The sequence below is a fragment of the Ictalurus punctatus genome, chromosome 19 (assembly GCF_001660625.3).
Source record: "Ictalurus punctatus breed USDA103 chromosome 19, Coco_2.0, whole genome shotgun sequence".
NCBI lineage: Eukaryota > Metazoa > Chordata > Actinopteri > Siluriformes > Ictaluridae > Ictalurus > Ictalurus punctatus.
In genome coordinates this window covers 19,464,526-19,489,158 of record NC_030434.2, presented here as the reverse complement: position 1 = coordinate 19,489,158, position 24,633 = coordinate 19,464,526, and the positions used below count along the sequence as shown (strand labels likewise).

General features: G+C 41.8%; 1 protein-coding gene across 4 annotated transcripts in view; it reads left to right on the top strand.

Moving 5' to 3' along the window:
• The window catches only part of net1 (neuroepithelial cell transforming 1), a 28,937-nt gene extending 5,262 nt beyond the window's left edge, over positions 1-23,675 (top strand). The window contains exons 1-11 of one of the 4 annotated variants that reach the window (XM_017494612.3): positions 1,025-1,083; positions 2,500-2,566; positions 9,995-10,054; positions 19,665-19,940; positions 20,423-20,485; positions 20,646-20,742; positions 20,838-20,914; positions 21,010-21,267; positions 21,368-21,538; positions 21,711-21,897; positions 22,002-23,675. In XM_017494612.3, coding sequence (XP_017350101.1) covers positions 1,040-1,083; positions 2,500-2,566; positions 9,995-10,054; positions 19,665-19,940; positions 20,423-20,485; positions 20,646-20,742; positions 20,838-20,914; positions 21,010-21,267; positions 21,368-21,538; positions 21,711-21,897; positions 22,002-22,381 — 1,680 coding nt within the window. In that variant the 5' untranslated portion in view covers positions 1,025-1,039 and the 3' untranslated portion in view covers positions 22,382-23,675. Of the gene's footprint in view, positions 1-1,024; positions 1,084-2,499; positions 2,567-9,818; positions 9,882-9,994; positions 10,055-17,076; positions 17,373-19,664; positions 19,941-20,422; positions 20,486-20,645; positions 20,743-20,837; positions 20,915-21,009; positions 21,268-21,367; positions 21,539-21,710; positions 21,898-22,001 lie in introns of those variants that run through there. The other 3 variants (XM_017494611.3, XM_053688224.1, XM_017494613.3) reach the window with 3 other exon arrangements.
• Positions 23,676-24,633: the final 958 nt, after the last annotated feature.

Below are 24,633 nucleotides of genomic sequence, written 5' to 3'. Positions count from 1 at the left end.
AGAGGTGAAGTACCTCTCAATTCTTTTATTTCTTCTCCTCTGTATAGGTATAAAATAGGAGGAAAACCTACTTATCAGAAGCTTTGTTGCTTCCTTCCTTTACGAAATCTTCAGTCAGCATTTTATATTTACATTTATGTCATTGGTAGACACTCTTATCTCATTTTTAAAACTGAGCAGTCAAGGGTTAACGACCTTACTCAAGCTGGGATTTGAACTCATGACTTTCTGATCAGGCGGCCAGTGTCTTAACCCTCAAGCTATGGCAGGCCTGTAATGCTTTGTGCCAAAATAAGAAACTTGATTTAGGGAGCTTTAAAATACCATATTTGAAGGAAAGTAATTGGTGTAACATAAACTTATTAATGAATTTATAATGTCTAATGTTCCAGCTACATGGCTAGTGCTAATACACAGTGTCCTGGTTAATTATGTCGTAATTAACTGAGGAAGTTAAAATAATCAGCTGTACAACCCTGGTACAAAGCTTTTATTGCATAAAAGCCAGGGATGTGAAGTAATTACAGTTACAAAGGGCATTTTTTTTTTGTTTCAGGGTGTCTTTAATGTAGATTTACATAGATAATGTAGATGTACCACAGGAACATCTGAGAACAACGGAGACCGTTCCCGAGCCCTAACTGTTATCTGTAATAAAAAAGTCAATACTTGCACTGTGGTTGAAGTGATCCACTCAGATGGAGTCCGTGGGTGGTAGCACCGGTCAGACTCACTCACACACTGCAGATTAGCTGATGAATGCAAGAATGTTTCAGTGTGTTAGGGAGGGGGTTCTCACCTGTGCAGCTGAAAAAGGACTCGTTATCTGTGTCAACATGACCCTGCACGCACAGTTGTTTCCAGGCCCCAAATAAAGAGCTGCGCTGCTTTCGGACAAAGAGAGGGAATTAGGAGGAGAAGACGTGGTGCACTGGATCCTCTGAATGAGTGCAGAAGCTAGGGGATTAAGAGTTGGTGCAATGGCTCATGTTTGACAGCTTCATTCCTCTCCGCCTGCTTTTGCAACCATCAGCTGAAGATGCAGCATCACGGAAAGCAGCGCTACACCAGGCTCGGGGTGTGGTACGTAACGTGTGTTTGATATTAAGTTATAGGAATGGAGGAATGCAGATGCATGACTCTGGTGTGAATGGATGACCAGTTCATTAGCTAGTCCACAGGGTAAGTAAAAGCTCCGGTCTGCTAGGTAGTTTCATGTTTTTGTTGCCCGGAAACCTGACTAGGCAGAATAAATGGTTGCTAAGGTAATGTAATAGTGTATGACGAACAAGTTCATGCCTTACGTGACTAAGGGCAATGAACACATATATGGCCTTCAGACCCATGTGTACTTCTTGAGCAACCCATTTCAGATTTATTCCTCTTTTATTGTTAGAATAACCTCCTATTTTCTAGGAGGGCTTTCCACTAGGTTTTGGAGCGTAGCTGTGGGGATTCGTGTCACAAGAGGTCAGGTATTAATATTGGGCGAGGAGGTTTGGTGTGCAGTTGGCGTTCAAATTCATCCGAAAGGTGCTCAGTGGGGTTGAGGTCGGGGCTCTGTGCAGGACACTCGAGTTTTTTTACTCCAACCTTGGCAGTTCATGTCTTCATGGAGCTCTCTTTGTGCACAGGATAGTTATCATGCTGGAGCAGGTTTGGGTCTCTTGGTTTCAGTGAAGGGAAATTGTACTGATACAGCCTACAAAGACGTTCCATACAATTGTGTGCGTCCAACTTTATGGCTACACTTTAGGGAAGAACCACATATGGCTGTGATGGTCAGGTGTCCTATAAGTATAGTATAAATGAATTCTGGTGATGGGGATGACCATGTAGACATGAGGACTATTCGGAGTGGATTAGTTTTATGTGGGTAGATCAGATCGCACAAATGAGCACAAGCAAGGAAACTCCACAGTATTCGCAGGAGCTTGCAATTTTTCAGAGTAACTGCAGATTTGGGTTAAGACACATCATGGATGTCATCGCAACGTGCATATAGGCCAAAGCCCTCTTCGATTCATGTGCGTCGAAGACAAGTACAGCTAAAAGGTCTCATTTACCAACAAACATCGCTGTGAAAGACCGTGCGAAACAGTTTCCTGCAACTGCAATTTCGCCAATTCGAAAAAACTTCACACAAAATAGCCGCAGCAAAATCAAACATTTTGGCTGCAACAATCACAAAAAACTGCTAGATCTGGTAATGTAATTATTCCCAAAGTATCTCTGGGATTTTAGTCCTGGCACAATATATTGTTAGTAATTATTTATGTACTGCATGTGCACCTCAGGATGTCCTGTATTTGTCTCTGTTAAGGTCGGCGCACTTTGGTTCTAAGAAAATTATCAGCATATGACCTTCGAGTCAGGATTAGTATTCTTTTGCTTGCGCTAACCTGCAGGATTTATGTTTTGAAATCGGTTATACGTAAATAGCGGTTTGTGTTTTTAACAGTTGCTCTTATTTCATGACTCTCATTTTGTTTGCCACAGGCCTGCTTTGAGAAGAGGAAGTTCTTTCGCCTTTCTTACACCCGGCCCTCACTGGGACTTCACTTTGGTGAGTAAACGATCGTCTTTCATAGTACGAGCCCTAGAATGGCTATTGTGAGGAGTAGTTGACATTCCACACGGATATTTCTGCACTTTGTGTGCGAGGTATTTTTAGTGGAGATCAACTTCGAAAGCTAGGAGACATGTTTTTATGGATAAAGTGGTCCACTTGTCACCCAACACCTCGCAGGGCTTTTGGACTACATGAAGAGACTATAAAGCCTGTCAGAGTGTGTGTTTATGGGTTTAGTGCAAAGAGCACTTCTAATCTCTTCTCCTCCTGATGTAAACAGTGTCTTTTGGTGTGTGTGTGTGTGTGTGCACGTACGTGTGCGTGCACATCTGGGGAAGCTGTTATGGAGTTTCAGAGTGGCTCTTCCTGTTCCGTGTTGACTTGCTGTTCTGTTCATCCTCACGTGCAGCTCTTCCTTGGGTTTGCTCTTCTAGCCTTAGATTATTAGCCGTCCTCTTTTCCTGTTCCAGCTGGTAACAGACTAAACTCTCTAGCCTGTCTGTGTGTATGTGCTGCATTAACATTTCAGACTTTATGCTTTTCATGTTAATATCACCACTAACGAGGGTTTCTGTTTTGTACCAATTACAGCATTGCTTTTATATAAAAATGTATCTTTTGCCATGTCCAACGATGATGTTTCTAACTCTACTGTAGTACGGCTTTAGTGGGATTTTACGTTGTGAAAACAGACAAGCGGCGTGATGCACAGTGAAACGTCCCAGAGAGGTTATAATAAATACAAGCACTCTTGTAACCCTGCTTGACCAATCAGATTAGTAGACCGGAACTAACTGTTGTATAATAGTAAGAAAGAATATTCTAGCTATTTATTGAAGCCAGAGGACTTTCCACCCATGCAACCCATTTTAATTTTAAATTGTTATAAGATTCAGTTGACATTATTTATAGACATGACCTAACTTTTATAATGATGAGTTTCCAAAATTTGTGATAATAAAAAAAAAAAAAAAAATTGTGTTACAGACCCCCTGGCTCTCCATCACGGACCCCACTTTGAGAACCATGACTATAAACAGAAACGATTATTATAAACTACAGCTATATAAATGAGGAGATTGGAGAAGAAACGTGTGATTTTTAACTCTGCACATGTTTTAGTAATGACCTCATAATAAACATAATATAATTTTATATCGTCGTGTTTAACTTTCCGAGTCTGAAGATGTGAAGGGTTCAGGTAGGATCTTCACAGGTGCCACAGTGTATAATGATAATAAATCCACTGGGATGGGAATTATTAATCTTGAGTAAAGTTCATCAGTTATTTAACATTGTTCAGTTTGGCACCATCATTTTTAATGATTATTAGTCCATATTAAAAGAGCAGTGGAAGGCGTAGAACATGGTGGACTTTTAAGCAACTTGAGATTAGGCTTTCTGCGATAGCCGGTGTTCGGGCCACACACTGATTACATCACTTGCCCACTGTGGCACCGCCCCCACTGTCATTTTGCCATTTTGCCATTTTATAGCAATCAAAATCTTTTAGTTCAGTTACATTTAAAAACTGGACGTGTTCCCCCGTCCCCCCCGAATTGCTGCCAATTCAAAAGTGAAACACGCACGGGCAGTCATAAATCGGGGGGGGGAGCCCCCCATACCTGTATTACCGATGTTGTCACATGTCTATTAGTCACATCCCTACTTGATACCTGTATCAGTGCTTTATTTCCATAGATACTTCAGGTTGAATAGTAAAAAACATGGTATAACTATATATACATTTCATAGTTTATATATCAATGACACCTTAAGGTCATCAGATCACCCCCACCATGCAACTTGTTTTAGTGAAGATTTGCTTTCTTGTTTTACAATAGCTATGATGACTACTACATTAGGCAAGGTTAATCCCTTCATATGATCTCAAATGCCTTTGCGTGACTATGGGCCAGCTGCTGCAGATAAACATCTGATCCTACGATACCTCAAGCCTTCCTTTGTCCAGCGCTGCCTCTCACCGTCATAAGAGAATGTACAAAGCTCCCATTCCTCCTGGATCAGTTAAGTGCCATTTGAAGTAAATGTAAACTGGTGTCTGATTGAGAACAGAGCATAAGAGGCCCGATTAGAAAGGAAACAAAGAGGCCGGGTGAATTCCACCGTTTATGAAGGCCAAGTGAAACTCTAGCCATCATTCCTCCGAGGCGAATTGGAGGGAGAGGAAGAGAAGCGGGTTCTTCATCCTGTGCCAAATGATTGCTTTGATATAAAGGTATTCTCCCCCCCCCGAATACGTACACGCATTAGCTCATCAGATGAACACATGGCGCTCATTAAGCTTCCAGTTGGTGCTTCATTATCTCACCTTCAAAACCGTATTTTGGTAAAAGTTTCACATAACCCACCTTGTCCTTTTTGAAATATCGCTGCGCCAAGGTGAAGGAGGGAGTGAGTTTGATGTGGGCACACATCCATGGCCTGACTTAAAGCAGGTTGGGAAGCCTCAGGGCAAATACAGAATAATGTGTGTTCACTGGTTTCCTTGGCCAGTTGGTTTGAAAGATGGCCTTGGCTTGTCTATAATATTGAGATTCCCTGGGTTTTCCTGAGCTGTTCCAAACTACACACAAAACCTTACTCTTAAGTATGAGCAAAATGACAAGAGGAGGAGAGGAGATTTGCTGTCATTGAAAACCGAGGAGCTTGTTTGTGTTCGAGACAGAAAAGTTTTGGGGTTTTTTTTTCGTATGATGGCGATCAGCCAGGGACAGCTCACTTGTGCTTCCTCCGAGAAGCTAGCCAACACATCTTTTCTGCTCTTGCTGTGTACAGCATGACACTCAGAGGGAAGTGATCGATGGGGAGAGAGGGGATAAAGCCATTACTCCCACCCAAAGAGCACGACCAATTTTACACCCTTGGCTCACAGCAACGGATGGCTGTATCCATCCATCCATCCATTTTTTGTACCACTTATCCTACACAGGGTTGTGGGGAACCTGGAGTCCATCCCAGGGACCCGGGGCACAAGACGGGGGACACCCTGGACGGGGTGAGAAACCAATCGCAGGGCACAATCACACACACACACCCATTCACACATGGCAGACAGTTTAGAGATGCCAGACAACTAGAGATCAACCGATATTGATTTTTAAAAAATAATAATAATTTTATAACCGATACCGATTATTTGCATGTTTATGTGCCCGATAACCAATATGCAGAACAGATATTTATTTACTGTATTACTTCAGTTTTTGACACAATGATGACAACACCACTGAACTTAACAGATCGTTATTTAAAACAATTTTGTCAATTTCACTTCTTCCTTCCATATAAAACAAAACAACTATTAATACACCAATGAATAGAGGGATCTTAAGAGTGCAAAAAATAAGTGCACTGTTACTAAAGTGTTTTTTTTTTAATAAAAGCTTTGATAATGTAAACAAATAAAGCACATAAAAATAAATCTAACATCTAATAAATAAATAAATAAACCAGATGCAGTGCTGCAATGGTGGTTCTACGTGCAATTCTCATAACGGCCACCAGATGGCACCATTTATCGGTAGAGCCGATATTACAAAATGGATATCCGATTATGGAAAAATGCTTAAATATCGGTCAAACTGATCATCGGTTGTTTGTCTTTGGACTGGGGAAGGAAACCAGAGTACCCAGAGGAAACCCCCAAAACACGCAAACTCAAATTGTGAACATGCATATTAATCTATATAATTAACATGTGATCTTCAGTGGGGTCCAAGATTGATTTAGTAGTGACATTCTGAGTTGACTTTTCCCCCCAGTGTTAAACATATTTCATTGACATGTCTGTATATTTTGACTCTGGTTTATGGTTTCCTACATTACCCACAATGTACCCTTCGACTTCCGGGTACCACTTCATCTCTACCTAAAGAGAGCGATGCAATAGAGCTTTAGTCCTTTGGTCTCTCAGACTGCTATCGCTGTCAGTGCTATCACGCTCGACATCTCGTAGATCGCTGCTGTAACTCTGCGAAGCTGTGTCCTATAGCTGCATCGCTATAACAGTGTTTGCTGTCTCCACTACTTCTATGCTGTAGTTCCCATTAACATGGACAAGAGGACGGTGCCGAAAACGAAGAGCGAGAAAAGAAGCTCATGTTCCTTTTGTTTTTAGGTGCGAACAGTGAAACCTGAAACAGTTTATCTAAACACATTTACATTTGTGACATTTGGCAGATGCCCTTATCCAGAGCGACCTACAATTATCTCTTCTTTTTATATATATATATATATATATATATATATATATATATATATATATATATATATATATATAAATAAATATACACTACTGAACAGTTGAGGGTTATGGGCCTTGCTCAAGGGCCCAGCAGTGGCAGCTTGGCAGTGCTGGGATTTAAACTCCTGACATTCCAATCAAAAGTCCAACATCCTAACCACTTCCACATAAACCACCAATAATACCACTATATTTAAGAGTTTTCCTTTAAAGCCACAAGTTTAACATTTATATAATTACGTTGTGTTTTTTTTTTTACAATATTTTTTTTTTTTTTTTTTTTTTTTTTTTTAAATAGTGTTGCCTAACTAAGCTGCGGGATGACCCCAACATCTTTCTGTAGATTGATTCCCTTTTAATGAGCACAGTTTAGGCTAGTCGTATTATGCAGCCTAAATATTTCTTTTTCTGCAGAGAATTTCCAACTGCTTATGTGCTAGCTTCTTTCATTACCAAGTTCAGTTGAGTGGAAAATTGAAATTAAATCAAAATAAACAGTGGGCTCATCTACGTTGTGAAGGGAGGGGATGCCAGAATACCTTCTGTCAGCAGATGTTCCTGTAAAAATATCTATCAGGCATGTTGTATATTCAGGCCACAGTGCACTCTGCACTGTTTTCCTTTCCATTTTAGTGTGGCAGTCCACAGCACTGATCACCCTCTCTTTTCTTTTTCCATAGTCTGCACAGTGTGTAACTGGTTTCTGTTATGGTGAGGTTTCTGATTAAGCTCAGGTTGAAGTTAGAGTTAGGCAGCATTTTTAAGGTTAGAGATGCCTTACACAAAATTAAGTCACTACGTTAAAGTCAGTAATGTGCTAAATGGTAGAAATTCACATATGTTTATGGTATGCAACAGTAAAGACTGTTTCTAGCTTTTTCTTTGGTGTTAAGTAATCTGTTGACTCTCACCCAGATAACATCATGGCCCCTCCCCATTAAAGACCTTCAACACTGGTTTCTGTTGATTTGGACTGCATATCACCCGTTTCTAACTCCTCTAACCTTTTCTAAGTACAAACTAAGCCTTTTCATCACAGGCCTGATTAATTCTCTCTATTGTCTCTGAATGGAGATTTTTCTAAATGAGCTCGTCATTTATCACAGCTAATTACACGTGCGTTACAGAGCTGTTAACAGTGAATGCCTAACCAAAAATGAAAGATAACCAGATCACTATTTGTCACCGCACTGGCATTTTTTGCGTGAAAGAAATGTTACTTGCAAACCAATATGCATTGAAAGTTGTAGACTTGGTTGATTGGAATAACCCTATTTTCACACTAGCCAGCAACTACTTACTTGTAATTTGTCTCTTGTAGTGACTGCTGCTGGTGTGGCTTGTGCTTTTGTACTGATGAGAAATGGCAGTAGACCAAATGAAAACACTTCTGGAGCTGAATAGTTAAACACTCACCAGGGGCACCAAAGATCTCTGCTGCTTCTACCCAAGCCCCCCCCCCCCCCCCCCCCCCCTTTCTATTGTCTCTATTTACATTTGATAAGAGGTATATGACGGGATAAGACGAAACCACAGTTTTTCTTCCATTTTATTGAATCAAACACTAAATGGGAACTAATTCCAGGTAGGAACTGAAGTTGTGTGTGGGGAAAATGAAGAAACACCAGAGGTCACACGGCATAGGATTGGTCAGAGCAATCGTTCAAGCCAATCGTTCACCTTCGTCACTTTACAGTGTCGTAGCGCATTTGCAGAATCGAGAAAATCTCAATTCACTTACAGCTCCATGTTGGGCATGCACATAGAACTGAATGCTTTTGTTATTTCTTAGTGTGAACATGAGGCAATAGTTTTAAAACTCACGTTTTAGTCCTCCATGTTAGATGTTCACAATGTTTTTTTTTAGCTGCCAACAACCTCTATAACTGTAAATGAATAGTCATGGACCCTGGATTATGAACATTATCCAGCTTTTCCAATATTGTGTACAATATTTGAGCTATTTATTGGAATTTATTTAAATCCTGAAATTGCCACCAACAGAACACATCACGTCCAAGTTTACATTATGTATACATTATTGACTCGTTTTTGAGTTCTTGAGGTTCGGATTAATCTCCTCACTACAAGAGCTCGTGAAAAATCATAAAAACCCCTGGCTGTGCTTCATGGCCCCCACTTTGAGGACCACTGTCCTAAGTTATACTGAAATCAATTGGTAAATGGTCTGCACTTATATAGCGCTTTTTTAACTTTAGCGGTTCCAAGGCGCTTTACACTGTGTCTCATTCACCCATTCACACACACACACACACTCACACACCAATGGTAGCAGAGCTGCCATGGAAGGCGCTAACTTGCCATCGGGAGCAACTTGGGGTTCAGTGTCTTGCCCAAGGACACTTCGGCATGTGGAGTCACGTGGGCCGGGAATCAAACCTCCAACCCTACGATTAGTGGACAACCCGCTCTACCACCTGATCCACAACCTCCCATTTTATCAAGAAATTTAAGCTCCCCTTCAGCTGCAGTCTGCTGGCCGAGGTCTTGCTCAGCTCAGACCCACACATGGCTTGGTGTTAATGCTGCACTCGCAAATGGGACATACAGGCTCGAGATTTGGGCCTTGGACAAATGTAGTGTTATGGGCCTCACCCTTTGTGTGCTCTCAGAAGTTTGAGGACGAGGTGTGTCCTTTTTCTGTAAGTTTATTAAGTTGTAAGCGGGTCACCTGTTAAACTGTCATGACTGCCTGTCTTTGTGTTCACAAGTTTGTGGAATGACTTCCTGAAGTGAACCAGGAGCATACACACACACAATGCAGGTTACACTTTTCACCTGCTGATTTTCACCACACACACACCTACACATTTACATGTGATGCACATTTACAGATGCTAAAGTCTCCTGGAGGTAATGATGGCCTTCCTGAGTTTGATGGGCCTCCTTGTGGGACATTGTAAACCTCAGTACTGTGTGCTTTGAGCAGCCACCCAGCCTTCAGGCCATCACGTCTGACACGGCAGGCAGCGAATGAATGCAAGAGAGAGTTCAGCCTCGTTTCTTTTCACAGTCGTGAGAGTGTGTATTGGGGGAAACAGTTTTTCTTGTGTTTGTTTGGTAGTGAGAATATTTAGGCTTTCTATACGAAGTCTGTGGTTATTGAATTGTAACAGCCTTTTGTCTCTCCACAGAAACGGAAACGCAGAGAGAAGGATGAAGATGCGGTCAGTCTGTGCAGCTTTGATTTTAAGGTGAGTGTGTGTGTGTGTGTGTGAGGCTTGAGACAATTGACGATAGTATCAGGAATTGCCGATTATATTCCACCTATCACCGTGTCTATCAAGTTTGACATTTTAAATGTCTGTCAGAAAATATGGCGTCTGCACCTTTAAGATCGACAAAAATTGTAATATGTTTGCTTTTAGTCTTTTTTTTTTGTTTTGTTGATAGGATACCAACCCTATCTTCCATCCCTCCATCTTTCTCTGTTGCCTCATAGCTTCTCTTTGTCCATGCTTACCAAACAGATAAAGCCGTGAATGGGGACTCAAATGAAAATGACACAACATGTATTCAAGAATTCAATCAGTATCTCCTTTGCTGTCAACATGGAGCCCATGCACAATTAGTTTATATAATTTTCCACAGCGTGTCTTAATCGAATATCTCGTTAGGTTTATTTACAGTCTTGACTTCAGTTTTGCAAGCATTACTAACCGTGTCAATGGACAGTTAAGTAAAAAAAAACTTAATGTTAGCGAATAGCTGCTTCTGTTTTTTTTTTTTTTTTTCTTTCTGTAATGATGTAACGTGTATATGACACGTGCAGTCAGGTTAAAGGTGGAAAAAGATCAGACATGGTTTATCTTGGTTTCTTTTTTACATCACAAAAACCTGCAGTTTTAACAAGGCTGTGTAGACGGTATTTCTGGCCTCGTCCCGTTCTTTATTTCCCAGAGTCAGCGTCGCAGCAGTCTACACCCTTCTAAAGCCATGAGCGATACTCTTGCCAATTGGCGATAGTTAGGGGACACTATAGTACAGCGGTATCCTGAACAAGCTCATTAATGCCCTGATGCATCTAACAAACGCAAATCAAGTCTCAACATGAACAAGATGTATATCTGACGAACGACACAAGAAGTAAATCGCGTAATCTAGTTACCCAGAAACAGCTTGGGGCCCATTATTACTACACAGAGAAATTTAACTGGAACTAAATTAGGTGACTTATCAAACAGCTTCTCAGGCTAAGGAATAACAAATGCTGAGTCTGCGCTGGGGAAAAAAACCTCGCATGTAATAAGATGTTTGAGAGAGAGAACGCTCTCTTTCTGTTTTACACTGTAGGTTATCTTAACACTATGACCATTTTAAGAAATGACGCTGTTAGAGCCTGATAAAATCATGTTTATTTGTAGACGCAATGACGAGAAGTTGTTATAAACTAAATTAAATGTATAGACTTTTTCTCCTAAAACGTAAATGTTTCACGATTATTCACCGCCATTGTGGTGTGTGTTTTTGTTTTTTGGAAAGCTGAATATGGTGATATAGGAAAATGTGATGCACAGACCTGTTTGGTAGGCAGCTCTCTGTTTTTTTTTCCACTCTCACCTATCCTTTATTTTCTTTTTTGCAGCCTTTGACAGGGATTGATTATGTCTTTATACACCCATAGCAACACTAACTGTCAGGATAATTGTACAGGCAGTGTTCCTGTATCATGCACGCATCAGGAAAACACAACGCAACACAATGAGCAATTATACATCAGGGCACAATAGTCTTCACTTTCTCAGTCTGGTTTCATTTCTCGGTGAGACATCTCGGAGTTTGTCGCTGGGCATTTTATATTATTTATGGTTTAAAATTTTTCAATAATGTGTTTTTAATTTTTTTTTTTATTTTTACTTCTGTTAACAGTAGTCTCCATGTCCTTACCTCGCGTATGGGTTTTTCCATGGACACTCATGTTAACATGCTAAAACAGTGAAGCAGTCAGAGTTTTTATTTTATTTATTTATTTATTTATTTCTGATTTGAAACTTTAAAACCACTCATGCATTTACATGCACACTCAAACCACACATTTTGACTGACACACATCTGTTCTTTTTACTTTAGCCTCATGGTAGACACAAAAAACCATGTCTCACACCACAGCAGGTTGTAGACCTTCCCCAACCCCACCTCTTTGTCAAACACGACACACATACTCGAATGTGCAAAACCCTCCTGTGTGTTTGAGGGGGAGGAGGACACCCCACCACAGGTGTTCACTAAACCCCCCACCCCCAGAAATCATGAACTAAGAAACAGAAGTATTGGAACTGTGAGCCAGTAGAAGTGAGTAAACTGACGTACACTTGTGTATCGAATGACTGACATCACTAATAACTGGCACTCCTGGTTATCAGATTTCCACTATGAATGTCAAAACATACACGGTTTGCGTTGATGAATCAGAAATCGAATCTTTGCTATTCCCAGAAAACATTGAGCGTACTGACAAAACGGAGGCATCCGCTTGCTAAATCAGATATGTTCTGTGAAATGCCCTGTGGCTTAGTTTTAAACTATACACTACATTGCGTAATGTATTACAGTTCTGAATAAAACAAGCTCTGAATAATAGGAACAAGCATGAACATGCGGTGGTAAGAATGTGTACATTTTAGTGTGTATGTCTGTCAGGACCATTTCGACCATTCTATATGTGTGTGTCTTTACAGTGTGGCGGGGGTGTATTAGTTAACCCTTCTGTTTGGTAGCAACCAGTTCTGTTTGTGGGTGTGCTCTCGAGTCCAAGCACTTAAACCACTGAGTAATGGATAGTCCAGTGTTTCCTGTTGATGTAATAAAGTGAAAAAGAAAGTTTAAAAAATTTCCCCAGCATACACTCCAGGTGTAAAGAGATTATACGTGTTCAAGGTTCAGAGATTATGTGTAGGTTTAAGAGTGGCTAAAAGGTTGGAGTCTCTAGGAAATGAAGCTACATTTTTCTTTTCTATTTAAAAACAAGTCATGAGCAAAAAAAAAAAAAAAAAAGGCGCATATTTTAAAAAAATGGACAAGACAGTTATCCAAAGCAAATCTTTGGATAAGACTCTGGGTCACTGATCATAAGGTCGGGGTTCAAACCCCAGCACTGCCAAGCTGCCACTGTTGGGCCCTTAACCCTCTTTGCTCCAGGGGCGCTGTATTATGACTGACTCTGCGCTCTGACCTTAACTTCCTAACAGGCTAGGGTATGCAAAGAAAAGAATTTCACTGTGCTGTAATGTATATGTGATCAAAAAGACTCATTAAAATCAGCAGAAATCACCATTTGCACCGCCTCGGCTTACAGCCACCATCTGCGCAAACCCCAACCCATCTTACTTTTATACTCCGGCCTTTCATTTTAATTGAACAACTCCCCTTACATGTCTTAAAATAGATTTGGGTTGACTTGCTGTCTTTTTATTTATAATATATACATGAAACAACGGAAATAAAAATGTATTTTGTGTGTGCATTTCAAATAAATAAGCTAATAAATATATATCTCACACACACAGTAACTCATCGCAAATGATATGATTCTCAGCTGACGAATTGAGGTTTACATTAGTTAGTTGTCTAAATGTAAATTTACATACACTCAGGAGTAGGATAAGAAAGTTCTTCCGAATTTACAGGATTTTCGTGAATCCCAAATTCTTGTGTGAACATGCACGTACAAAGGATTTACGCCTAAATCCATTCATATCCAGCTGGATAATTTACGCCCGTTGATTCTTAAAAGATTCTCTGAGGTCCGTACACACTACTTTCATCCACACAGTAAAAAATGCTCTACATCAGCCTGATCTTGCCTCCCCAGCAGGCTTTGGGATTCTGCGGCTCCCTCTGTAGCACATTGAGGTGCATCAGACCACCATGAAGCACATTTAAACATGCAGACCAAATAAAAACCTTTTGCTTTGTGAAAGTCAGTGGTTCAAGACTTTTCGTTCTGGTCACCAAAAACGAATAATAATAATTAAAAAAAAACAATAGCCCGGACATGAAATCTGTTTCTCCCGGACATCCAGGTGACTGATTTTTAAAAAAATGTTTTTTTTAAATATTTTGTGATGATAAATGAGCGTCTGTGAGACCTCACATACTGGACTTCCTGTTGCTCTAAATGGCATTATTTCTACTGTGCACACTTTTTGTATTAACCATTAGTGCGTAGTTTTCCCCCCATCTCATCACAAAACCAGATATTGTTCAAACAATGCACGATGATGGTAGATAATGAAATAAACTCCATCAGTTGCTGTTCTTCTTTAGCTTGAATTGTAATACTTAGGAATAGAGGCGGTGATGAACACACCTCGTCCATCCGCTTCTTACTTACAGGGTGTGTTTGCTTTCATTTTCATGACTCATGACCGGATCGTGTAGGCAGGAGTGCTTATTGGAAATATGAAGAATCTGACCTGATTGCTCATCAGAAAGCTGCACGGTCTGTGTGTAAACCTTTTTGGAATTGACGTTGAACAGTAGAAACAGGAGAGGAATATTTTGGGTGGGAAGTGTAGGTGTAGATTAAAAGACTAAAAAAAAAATTCTCTGCATTTTTTACAGCTTTCCATACAATTATACATACTGTACAGACTTGCCCCACTGACTGTATTACACATGGTCTCATCCTGTCTGCTCAAATCAAACGTTACACACAGTCATCAGTCTGAAACCAGGTGTCCTGCTGGACTATGCGTAGGATCCCCACTCCTCCATGACTAGTCTTGTAACATTACCATGGTTATGAGCTGTTTTTCTGTGTATGTATGTATAGTATGGTCTGCCCTGATGTAATACGTGAATCATTAACACTGAATCAGATGTCTCAGGTTTGCACCCGTTAAGCAACGTTGTCTGAGAAAGAGCCGGTCCTTTTGACACCCTGTTCATTTCAGTCGGACAAATGTCCAGTAAACGAAATGTCTCGTTTTATTAGAAGTTGAACTGACCTCCAGAAGAGGGCAGCAGTCCACTCAGCCCAGAAGGGGCAAAGACCTTAAGCTTTTGAGTCTTTTTCATTTTAGACACTGCAAGGTTTTTACTACACAGAAGAAATGTATACGAAGTCTACCGGATATGTGGCGTATAACCAATTTACACCGTATAGTTTCGTAGACGTTTTCATTCCACCGGCTTCGTCAGAGCCGCAGCGATGCATGAAGCTAAAACGACAGTCGCTTAGAGAAAGTTCACGAAAACTAGGATTCACATAAGTGCCACATATGCAAGGGTTCTGGTTAACTATATCAAATTAAAACACAGTATAGCTCGCTTGAGTTCTTTCTGGTTGTTGAACCCAGACCAATCATTTTCTGTGTTTATTCAATCATTTATTAATAAAGTACTGTAACAGTAATGTATGATTTAGCAACAAAAAATTATTCCATGATTGATTTAAGGAAGAGAGACATGATGTATATTTCCTAACTTTGTTTTACTGTTTTTAATCATTTAGGTGGATTAAGTAGTTACTACCTGGGAATGAAGGATTAACCATTTTAAGTTCAAAATGTTCAGCATTTTTTAAAGGATTAGAAAGACTGAAGCACCGGATAGCTTTGTCCGGTCCTGCCGAGCTACACTGTGGTGACTCAATCATGCGTGTGGCAGAGTAGTTCTGCAAAGTCGAGATGTTTGTGTTTCACACCTATTTCTCCAGCTGTCTGGGTGCTACCTCGCAGGAGGCAGAGACCAGGTCACACTGTCTGCTGTCCAAATCGTCCGTCACACGCCACGTCAAAACAGTACCATCATGTTATTATCGCCATTCTGCGCCAGCCTGGAGGCTATACGGATCTGACCTGTTATTGACTCGGTCTGCATGCGTGCACTCGCCCTAGGTTGGAGAAGCCACTTAGTCATGTACTTGATGAAAAACGTTGCCACAAACGAGAGCAAATCGATGCATTCTTCGCCAAGATCCTGCTCTCAGTTTAAATCCCCAACCCCTCAAGCAGCTTCCCATGCCAACACAAGATTTCACACTTCACTATTGACACAGCGGGGTGAGCGGACACTAAACTGCCATTTCTCCATTTGCTCAGGGCTCATTCACAAGCCTTATTTACACCATTTTACACCAAGCCCTCACACTAACAATGCACAGGTCCATTTGCGCAGCTGAAGCTCTTAGTCCTCGCTGAATGGGAAAGAAAGAAGTAGTAAATACATACTCTAAAGGCTTAGGCTATCTGTGCAGCACACCTCAGGGTTCAATTATGTCCTCTACACAGATTTAGATGGCCTGGACCTGAATCTAAATCACTTCTGCTTTTTTTTTTTGGTGTGGTTTAGTTTAGATTCTCACTTCTGTTCTGCGAAACTTATTGTTACCTTTAGACCCAATTCCCGTTCCTTTAATCAATAGAGGGAGGGAGAGAGAGAGACCATTGAGCTGTGTTTGGTGTAGCCCTACCTCTATGCACATTGGTTGGTATTTCTATTGATCATCTCTCCCTTCCCCCGTACCTGATAACGACTCCCTGCTTCATTAGACACAGAGCTCTACCACTTCTCAGACTGCTGCTTCAATCCACTCTTACCATCACAGGTCTCACTCTCACTACATTACATGTCACCTTAATCAAGTCTCAGTGAAACCTGTTGACGAATAAGTGTGAAAACAGTTTCTTTTCTTTTTAAGGGTCGCACATGATCATGTATTTAAGGGTTTGGTGATGTTAATCTAGAGCAATCGACAATGTGAATGGTTTGTTCTTATCTAAATGGGAGATTTAATTCAAAATGAGTTCTCCTCGTAAAATGCTATACCATAACAATGCTGAAACACTTGCTTGTATACGACTCATCATCTTTATTGTAAATTAACTCCTTTATGTGCTTCCCGACTTCGATGACAAATTGAATGTTAATTACTTAGGAAGGGTTTGCATTAACATCAATTTCATCATAGTGGGATGTTCATAATGAGATTATCAGGTGTAATTTTCATGGCAAATGTGAACATGTACATTCCGGTAAAATGCCTTTAGGAAGCATTGGAGTGTGCGACTCGATGAATATTGCAGGGAAATGTTTGAGGAGATTTGGCAATCCTGGGTGAGTTTTGAATGTGAAAAGTACAACACAGTCGACTCGAGGGCCTGACTGTTTCAGGTTGCTTTGCTTATTCCCACCCCTTATTGTTTAAAATGGGCGAGGTTTACTCTTTGGTCCCTCCCTCACACCAGCTCTGAGTATTTGAGATTTCACTCCCTCCCACATCCACCAGAACAAAGTTGGAGATTGTCCGAGCACACCGAGTGTGCGTTTAGAAGTTAGGCACCGCCACTGAGGCGGACAATGAAGTATTAGGGGGGACAAAGGATTTTTTTTTTTAAACGTTTTAACTCATTTGTGGATTACATTTCTGGATAACTCTTGGGAATAGCAGACCCTTACCAGTGGATTTTATTAAAAGAAATGGTGGCTTACGATGAACCTGGTGTGGTGCCGATCAAACGGACTCTACAGAAAATAGACTATCAGAACCAAGTGTGCAAGGAACTTGAGGTGAGGCTTGAGAGGTTAAAAATGACATCATACAGTTTCAGTGCTTATGCGCTTTTTTCTTTTCCTGCACGTAATTTGTGCCTATAATGTTATCAGTAGAATGAGAACTTTGCCCTGGCAAACGCTACAGGTGTGTTTCTGTAAGGTGTGTGCGTACTCACAAGGAGTACAAAGGTTGTCCTTGGTCGCAGGATTAGATGGTTGTTTTGATTGGTGTTGCTTAAAATGTCAGCCATGATGAGCTGGATGTGCCTGAACAGGCAGTTATAATGAACTACTGCAGACCTGAAGAGCAGGTAAAGCAGACCCTGGTGAGGCCTCCAGAGCTGCATGACTGCACACACACTGGGAATAAGAGCATTCCAGCAGTCCATGGCATAGGTGTGCCTGTCCCAAGGCAAACATCACGGGGAAGCAGGATTAGATAAGCGCAACCTCTTTGGGCTCTTCTTCCCCTTTATGGTTTGATTAGGAACTGAAGAACGAGAAGTGTTTGACTTGTCAGGAAAGCTAAACGGGAAGTTGAAAAGAATTGTGAATGAGGCATTTCAGAACTTGTCTGAAATGAAACAGATCTTCCTGGCAGTTTTTTTCACAAGTCACCCCCACTTCTTGTTTAATCAGCAGTTTTAACAGTTTGGTCTGTATTTAAAGCCAATTGTCTATCAGCAGGGGAGCCAGAGGATTCCCCCAGTGTCCTCCCCCTACCACCACCTCCATCACAATCTGAACCCTCAGTACTGTAATCTAGTTTGAGGACTTTTTGAGTCCAGCGCCTGCTAAAACTCCCTCTCGTAAGAGTTCTGTCCCAGTCAGCAAAGCCAGAAATAGCATCCCCTATCCTTCTGTCTGCTTGCTTGTTGTGTATTGCAAATAAGTCTACAACGGTGTCACTGGCACAGGAGTCCTTGCCGTGGTTTGTGTTAACTTCAGCCAGCGGGTTGGGATTCAATTCGAATTCACCCAGCCATCTCAAAATAAAAGTAAATAAGTATTTGTAGATTTGTTGGCGAACCCCTTGTGGTCCATCAGCTTTTTTCTCGGAGACAACCAGTATACAACTCTTGTATGTGGTCTCCCACATTTAGTGGCCACAACAGAGGCAGGTTACTTAGTCTCAGGCCGATTACAGTAGTCTTCTGGTGGTCCTGGTTAGCAAAGTATAAATCTGCTTTACAGCTGTTTGAAGCAGTCCAAGCCTGAATGGTGGATCTGTTCATCAGCCTGGCTGTGCCAAACTGAACACAGTCTCATTCTCTCCCTCTCTGGGGAGAAAGCCAGGCATCCATATTTAATAGCACCTTTCAAACAGTACACATAGTCATTTGTCTGTATCATGCTTTAAAGATATAAGCACAGAGATTTTTTCAGCCCCTGAAGCCCTCGAGTGTTTCAGGACTGTGATTATACTATAAAGTAATGCTGCTGGGTCTGCCAGTGTGAAATCACCTTGTCAGGTTTGTCTTGCTTTGATATTTTTTTCCCCCTTTGCTCTGGTTTGTAAGCTTTGGCTCGAGTCCCAGTTATGGCTTTGGGGCTGTAGCGCTGTTTGTACAGGGGTTCAGGTGTGCTTCTCCCTCTCACGCAAGAGGCCTGGGGGGCCTGTCTCAACACGAGGCGTCAGCCTCACTGGAGGGTTATAAGGGAGTAGAGAAGGAACGATAGAAGGTCACTGTGGGGGTGGGGCAGAGAAGTTAAGTGCACAATGTTTATCAGACCTGGGGCTTTTCCCCTGCTCTCACTAACAAGTCGCCCCTGACACACATACACACGTAACAGTTCATAATCCCATCTGAAAGTGAGTTGAGCAAGACAACTAAGTGAATTAAATAGACAAACAAGGCAGTTAGAGCATGTGTGAGACCACTTTGTTGAACTGTGTGTCTTTAAGTCCGAATGGGACAGCTGAGACAGGGGTCTTGTACATTCCTCACATGCCTACAGACCCCCTGAACTCCATGGCTGCAAGCAAAAAGAGGTCTTTGTGCTTCTTTCATGCTGAGGGGACTTCCCCATGATGTGTCCAACAGCTGTTGCCTCTAGAGACTCCAATATCTGCAGCCCAGGATACGCCAGCCAGTCTGACCCAAAATCCACCCCTCAATAATCTCTCCTTTTGCTCTCCCCCTTCCCTCCTAGCTTGTGGTTTTTTGGGGAAAATGTCCCATGACTAGTCATGCCTTCTTTTCTTGAGCTTATCTGACTTCTGGCCACATCAGAGCCTCAATTGTTTTTGTGTCAAAAGTAAGTCAACCGTTTATGTAATTTTTTCCCCCCTTCTATCTTGCACAGGAACCCAGTACTAAGCGCGTGCGGCCGCTGGCCCGAGTCACCTCGCTGGCGAACTTCATCTCCCCTGTGAAGAATGGGGCCGTCCGGCGCTTCGGTCAAACCCTGCAGGCTTCATTGCGGGGCGACGGGCGCTCCCCGGGCGTGCCCCATCAGAAGGCAGGCAGTAAGGCTGTGGCACCCACACCACCCAAGCGCCGTAACAGCACCCTCTGGTCCGAAACTCTTGATGTGCACCAAAAAGGAACCTTCTCCACAAAGGAGATAAAGAGACAAGAGGTGAGTACAGCAAGAGCAGGAGAAAACAGATGGCAGCATACAACCCAGACTAGTAAATCCACCCTGTCTCCCAGTGAGACAGTACTGAATCAGACTGTGCTGACTTATTAAACCCTGAGGGCCTTTGGCTTGGATAATTTCCCGATCCTCCCCACTTACTTTCTTCACATGTGGGTTTTTTTGTTTTTTTGGAGATGGAGCATCTCGACTGGATTTTCACATCTGTGCATCACACCACCAAGCTAATCGAGTCTAGGTGTTGTGGTGCACAGACTTGGGCCTCTCCGAGAGTTTCAGTCTCTCCAGTCAGCCATCAAAGCAAACTACCATAGCACATTCTGTATCTGAAAAATAAAAACATTTAGTTTAGCCAGACTAGGCCAGCGCTAGTCTGAATTGTTTAGGGTTCTTGGGGGTTTGTTTTGGAAATCAATGTATCACGTGTCTAAAGTAACACCTTGTTTTGATTTGCACTTACGCAGGCCATATTTGAGCTGTCTCGAGGAGAGCATGACCTGATCGAGGACCTCCAGCTCGCCCGCAAGGTTGGTACTCATTGTGGATTCGCACTTATGAGAGTGCAAACACGATGTGTAACATGTTTGAGTTTAGCTATACTTTTACTCAGTCTGAATTATGTTAGCATGTACTGTTATAAATTGATTAAGAGCCTTTTTTAAAAATTATTATTATTATTATTTCCAGGCATACCATGACCCGATGTTGAAACTATCAATCATGTCTGAAGAGGAGCTGACTGCCATCTTTGGAGATCTGGATGCTTACATCCCACTTCATGAAGGTGAACACAACAATCCATATCTCTCATCTGGCTTTGGCTTTGTGTTTGTGTTTGATATTCAGGGAACCTAACACCTTCTTTTATCCTTCTGTCAGATCTGTTGGTACAGCTGGCTATAGCGACAGGCCCGGACGGGACAGTCGGAGAGATAGGCCAGATTGTAGTTGACTGGGTAAGCCTTGTGATTTCTCTTTTCTTTCTCTCACCGTGTTCGTAAAAGCCTCTTAGTGCGACTTTGAATTAATGATCCTTTATTACCTCTTATAGCTGCCCAGACTGAACGCATACCGGGCATACTGTAGCAACCAGCTGGCAGCCAAAGCCCTTCTGGACCAGAAAAAGCAGGACCCAAAAGTGCAGGACTTCCTGCAGCGCTGCCTTGAGTCACCCTTCAGCAGGAAGTTGGACCTGTGGAGCTTTCTCGACATCCCCCGTTCACGGCTGTTCAAATACCCGCTCCTGCTGAGAGAAATCCTCCGACACACGCCACCTGAACACCCAGACACTGCCAACCTCGAAAATGCTGTGAGTATATACTCAGAGGTTCAGCTGAACACAAAAAGAGAGAATTCTCTGGAATTCGGGAATGAGCTTTGAATGATGGTGTGTGTTTGCACTTTCGCAGGTCAGCATTATTCAGGGTGTGCTAAGTGACATCAACATGAAGAAAGGCGAGTCGGAGTGCCAGTACTACATCGATAAACTGGAGTTCCTGGACGACAGGCAGAAAGATCCACGCATAGAGCAGTGCAAGAGCCTTCTGTGCCACGGCGAGCTGCGCAACAAGAATGGCACGGTGAGTTTCGCACATTCACACTCTTTGCAAGAAAAGCTTATTGCTCAGTAATCAAATCTAATCTGTCAAATGACCCTTGGATCCATGATTCATTCTTTTCGTGATATCTGTGTCCGAGAGACAAGCCAATACGTCCAACAGTCATTAACCAAACCGGTGTGTTCCTCTACAGAAACTGCATGTGTTCCTGTTCACGGAAGTGCTGGTGCTGACACGGCCAGTGATGCGGAACGAACGCCAGTGTTTCCAGGTGTACCGTCAGCCCATTCCAGTACAGGACCTGGTGCTGGAGGACCTGCAGGACGGAGACGTGCGCATGGGTGGCTCGTTCAGAGGGGCTTTCAGCAATTCTGACAAAGGTGAGCTTTGCCTACGTTTTCTTATCAGCGCTGTTTTAGGCGCACCGGCTTGCTCGACGGATATAAACTTGTTCATTTTAACACTATTCTCTGTCCTCTTACAGCCAAGAACATCTTCCGTGTGCGTTTCCAGGACCCTATGCAGGGTCAGTCTCACACACTTCAAGTCAACGACATCTTTCACAAGCAGCAGTGGCTTAACTGCCTGCGCAGTGCCATGTCCGTCATCCAGAGCGACGCCTCCACCGACACCTGCTCCCATCGCCGCTCCTCCACAGCCTCCACAACCGTCCACATGGAGGAGACGGACGAGAACCAGCCTCAAAGCCATGAGCCTCCCAGCCCCACACCTTCCACCACCTCAACATCATCGTCCTCATCCTCAACATCCTCATCATCCTCGTCATCTAGCTCGCCAAGGAAATCTAAAAAGGACAAGCGCATTCTCTGCTCTCTGGGCAAGAGGAAGGAAACCATGGTGTAGAGAGCTCTCAAGCTCTACATGGACTAGAAGCTCATCCCAGAGTGGACTTGTATTTATGTGTGTGTTGGAACCCTCTGGTTCCACAGCAGTGTTTTGTGTTTCTGTCCTCAATGGCAGCTATATCCCCTTTAATACACGCTAAGCCGACCCATGGGGAGCGAATCCGGACCAGGGAGATGCGGTGTTCTCAAGGGTTAACTGCATGTGTTTCAAGAAGTGTTTTACACACGTGCATCCGCTTTCACTCAGTGACCAGTGTGTGAGAGTGAGCATGAGATCACAGCCCTGTTTACCGTTAGTTTGGCATTATTGTATTATTAATTTGGTTTGTAATTAAATGGTACCTTTTTTATTTTATATATATATATATATATATATATATATATTCTCAATCAGAAATTTACTGTAGCTCTTTTTTGTTTGTTTTTATTTTCATTGAAACAGCACTGTAGCGTTCAGCTGAAAAATGGAGTGTACGCAAAAGCAGCAATAAGGGAAAAGAACAGCCACAAAGAAAAGAAACGATCAAAATAAACTACTGGAAGAGCTGAATTTCAGTACATTCCTCTTAAATGAATATCAATATATGATACTTTGCTGTATGGATTGTACATGATTTGGAAAAACAACATTAATTTAAGTCCATTTGTTCTTGAAAACCAAAAGAAATCACAGTGCAATTGTGATTTACACTGTCAAGATCAGGATATGTGTTTTTTTTTTTTTTTTTTTTTTTTTAATTTTACTCACGTAAAATTGAAACTGAGCCATGTTGGCTTTTTTCTTTTTTAAGAAAGCTAACTCCCGACAGGAAACGGATCAATTTTCAATGTAGCATCTTGCATGGAGCTTTACTTGTACAATGGCATGTAAATGCTTGTGTATAAAAAGAAGAGAGTTCACTGAAATCGCTGGCAAGGAATGTTGTATGTTGTATGAGGGTTTAAGATATGTTGTTTTATAAGAATTCTGAGGAAGAAGAGTCAGACTTGGATTCTAGACACTGCGCTTGATCACAGTTTTTCGCTCGTGTTTCATCGTAGTGTCCTGAACAAAGCACGAATGTTGGATGCACTGGTGAAAATCCAGTGTGGGTTGTTTACCAGGAAAGATGAAAAGCATGTGGAAAGAAAGGCAAAAGTGAATGTTGGGTTGAAAAATAAGTCACAGGAAGAAGTTTGTGTAAAATACAACGATGTGTTGATGTCTGAAGTGAGCTTGTAAATCTGTTTGCTGTATAAAGAGAACATAATTAAAGGGACAATAAAGATCTGTGTAAGATATGCATCTGAAATATGAGTCCTCTCTTTTTTTGCCTTTTGTTGTAAACGGCAAAATGAGCTACTGGCCCCGTACACCCTCAATCCACAAACGTCCCAAATTCCTGTTCCTTAAAACCATCCATCTTTAGAACCAAGTGGGTTGCCATGGACTCTAACCATGGTCTGTGATTTAATTTTTGTTACAGTGGTGGAAATCACAACCCATTATTATTATCTGGCCATTAGTCTGTTTGACTGGTCAGTTTAATCCAAATCCAATAACTCAAAAACATGTCAACCTACAAATCTAATTAAACTGTTTTCTGAGGACCCTGGTCTTCCTGAGCTAGGGTTACTATCTGAGTGGAGTTTCAGTGCATGTTCTCCCTAAGTCCATGTGAGTTAGTCTCACATGGACTTAGTCTCAACCCTGTCTTCACCATGAAGTCGACCAGCATGCAGTACTTTACTAGGGGTGTAAAGCAATGCCACAGTATCTGTTTAGTGTTCCATATATTAGTACCTGTATTACAGATTTAAACCTGCATGAACTGAAAACTTTTTTTGTTTGTTTCGAATAAATCCTAGTACTATAATCTCAGAAACACTGGAAAACTGAAAAAAGGTAGAAATGCCAAGCGTGTGAGCATGGTGTGTGAATTTTGGCTCCAACAGTTCCTCAACCTCAGCTACATCACTTCAATCGTGTTGTGTGGGACTGTTTTTTGTTTTGTTTTTGTTTTTAAATGATGCTCACAGAGTTATTATTTGTATTTGTGCCTTCTCTCACTATTCTCTCAATATCTAACAAATTTAGTTGGTTCTATTTCCCAAAATACAAACAAAATATCCTAGTCTAAATCACTGTGACCCTGACCAGGCAGTTACTAAGGATCTAAGGATCTAGCCACTCACTCACACTATCAGGAAAGTAAAAAGCTCCTGCTCACATACCTTTTCCAGCATCCCACAGAATACAAGCCCCAAAGC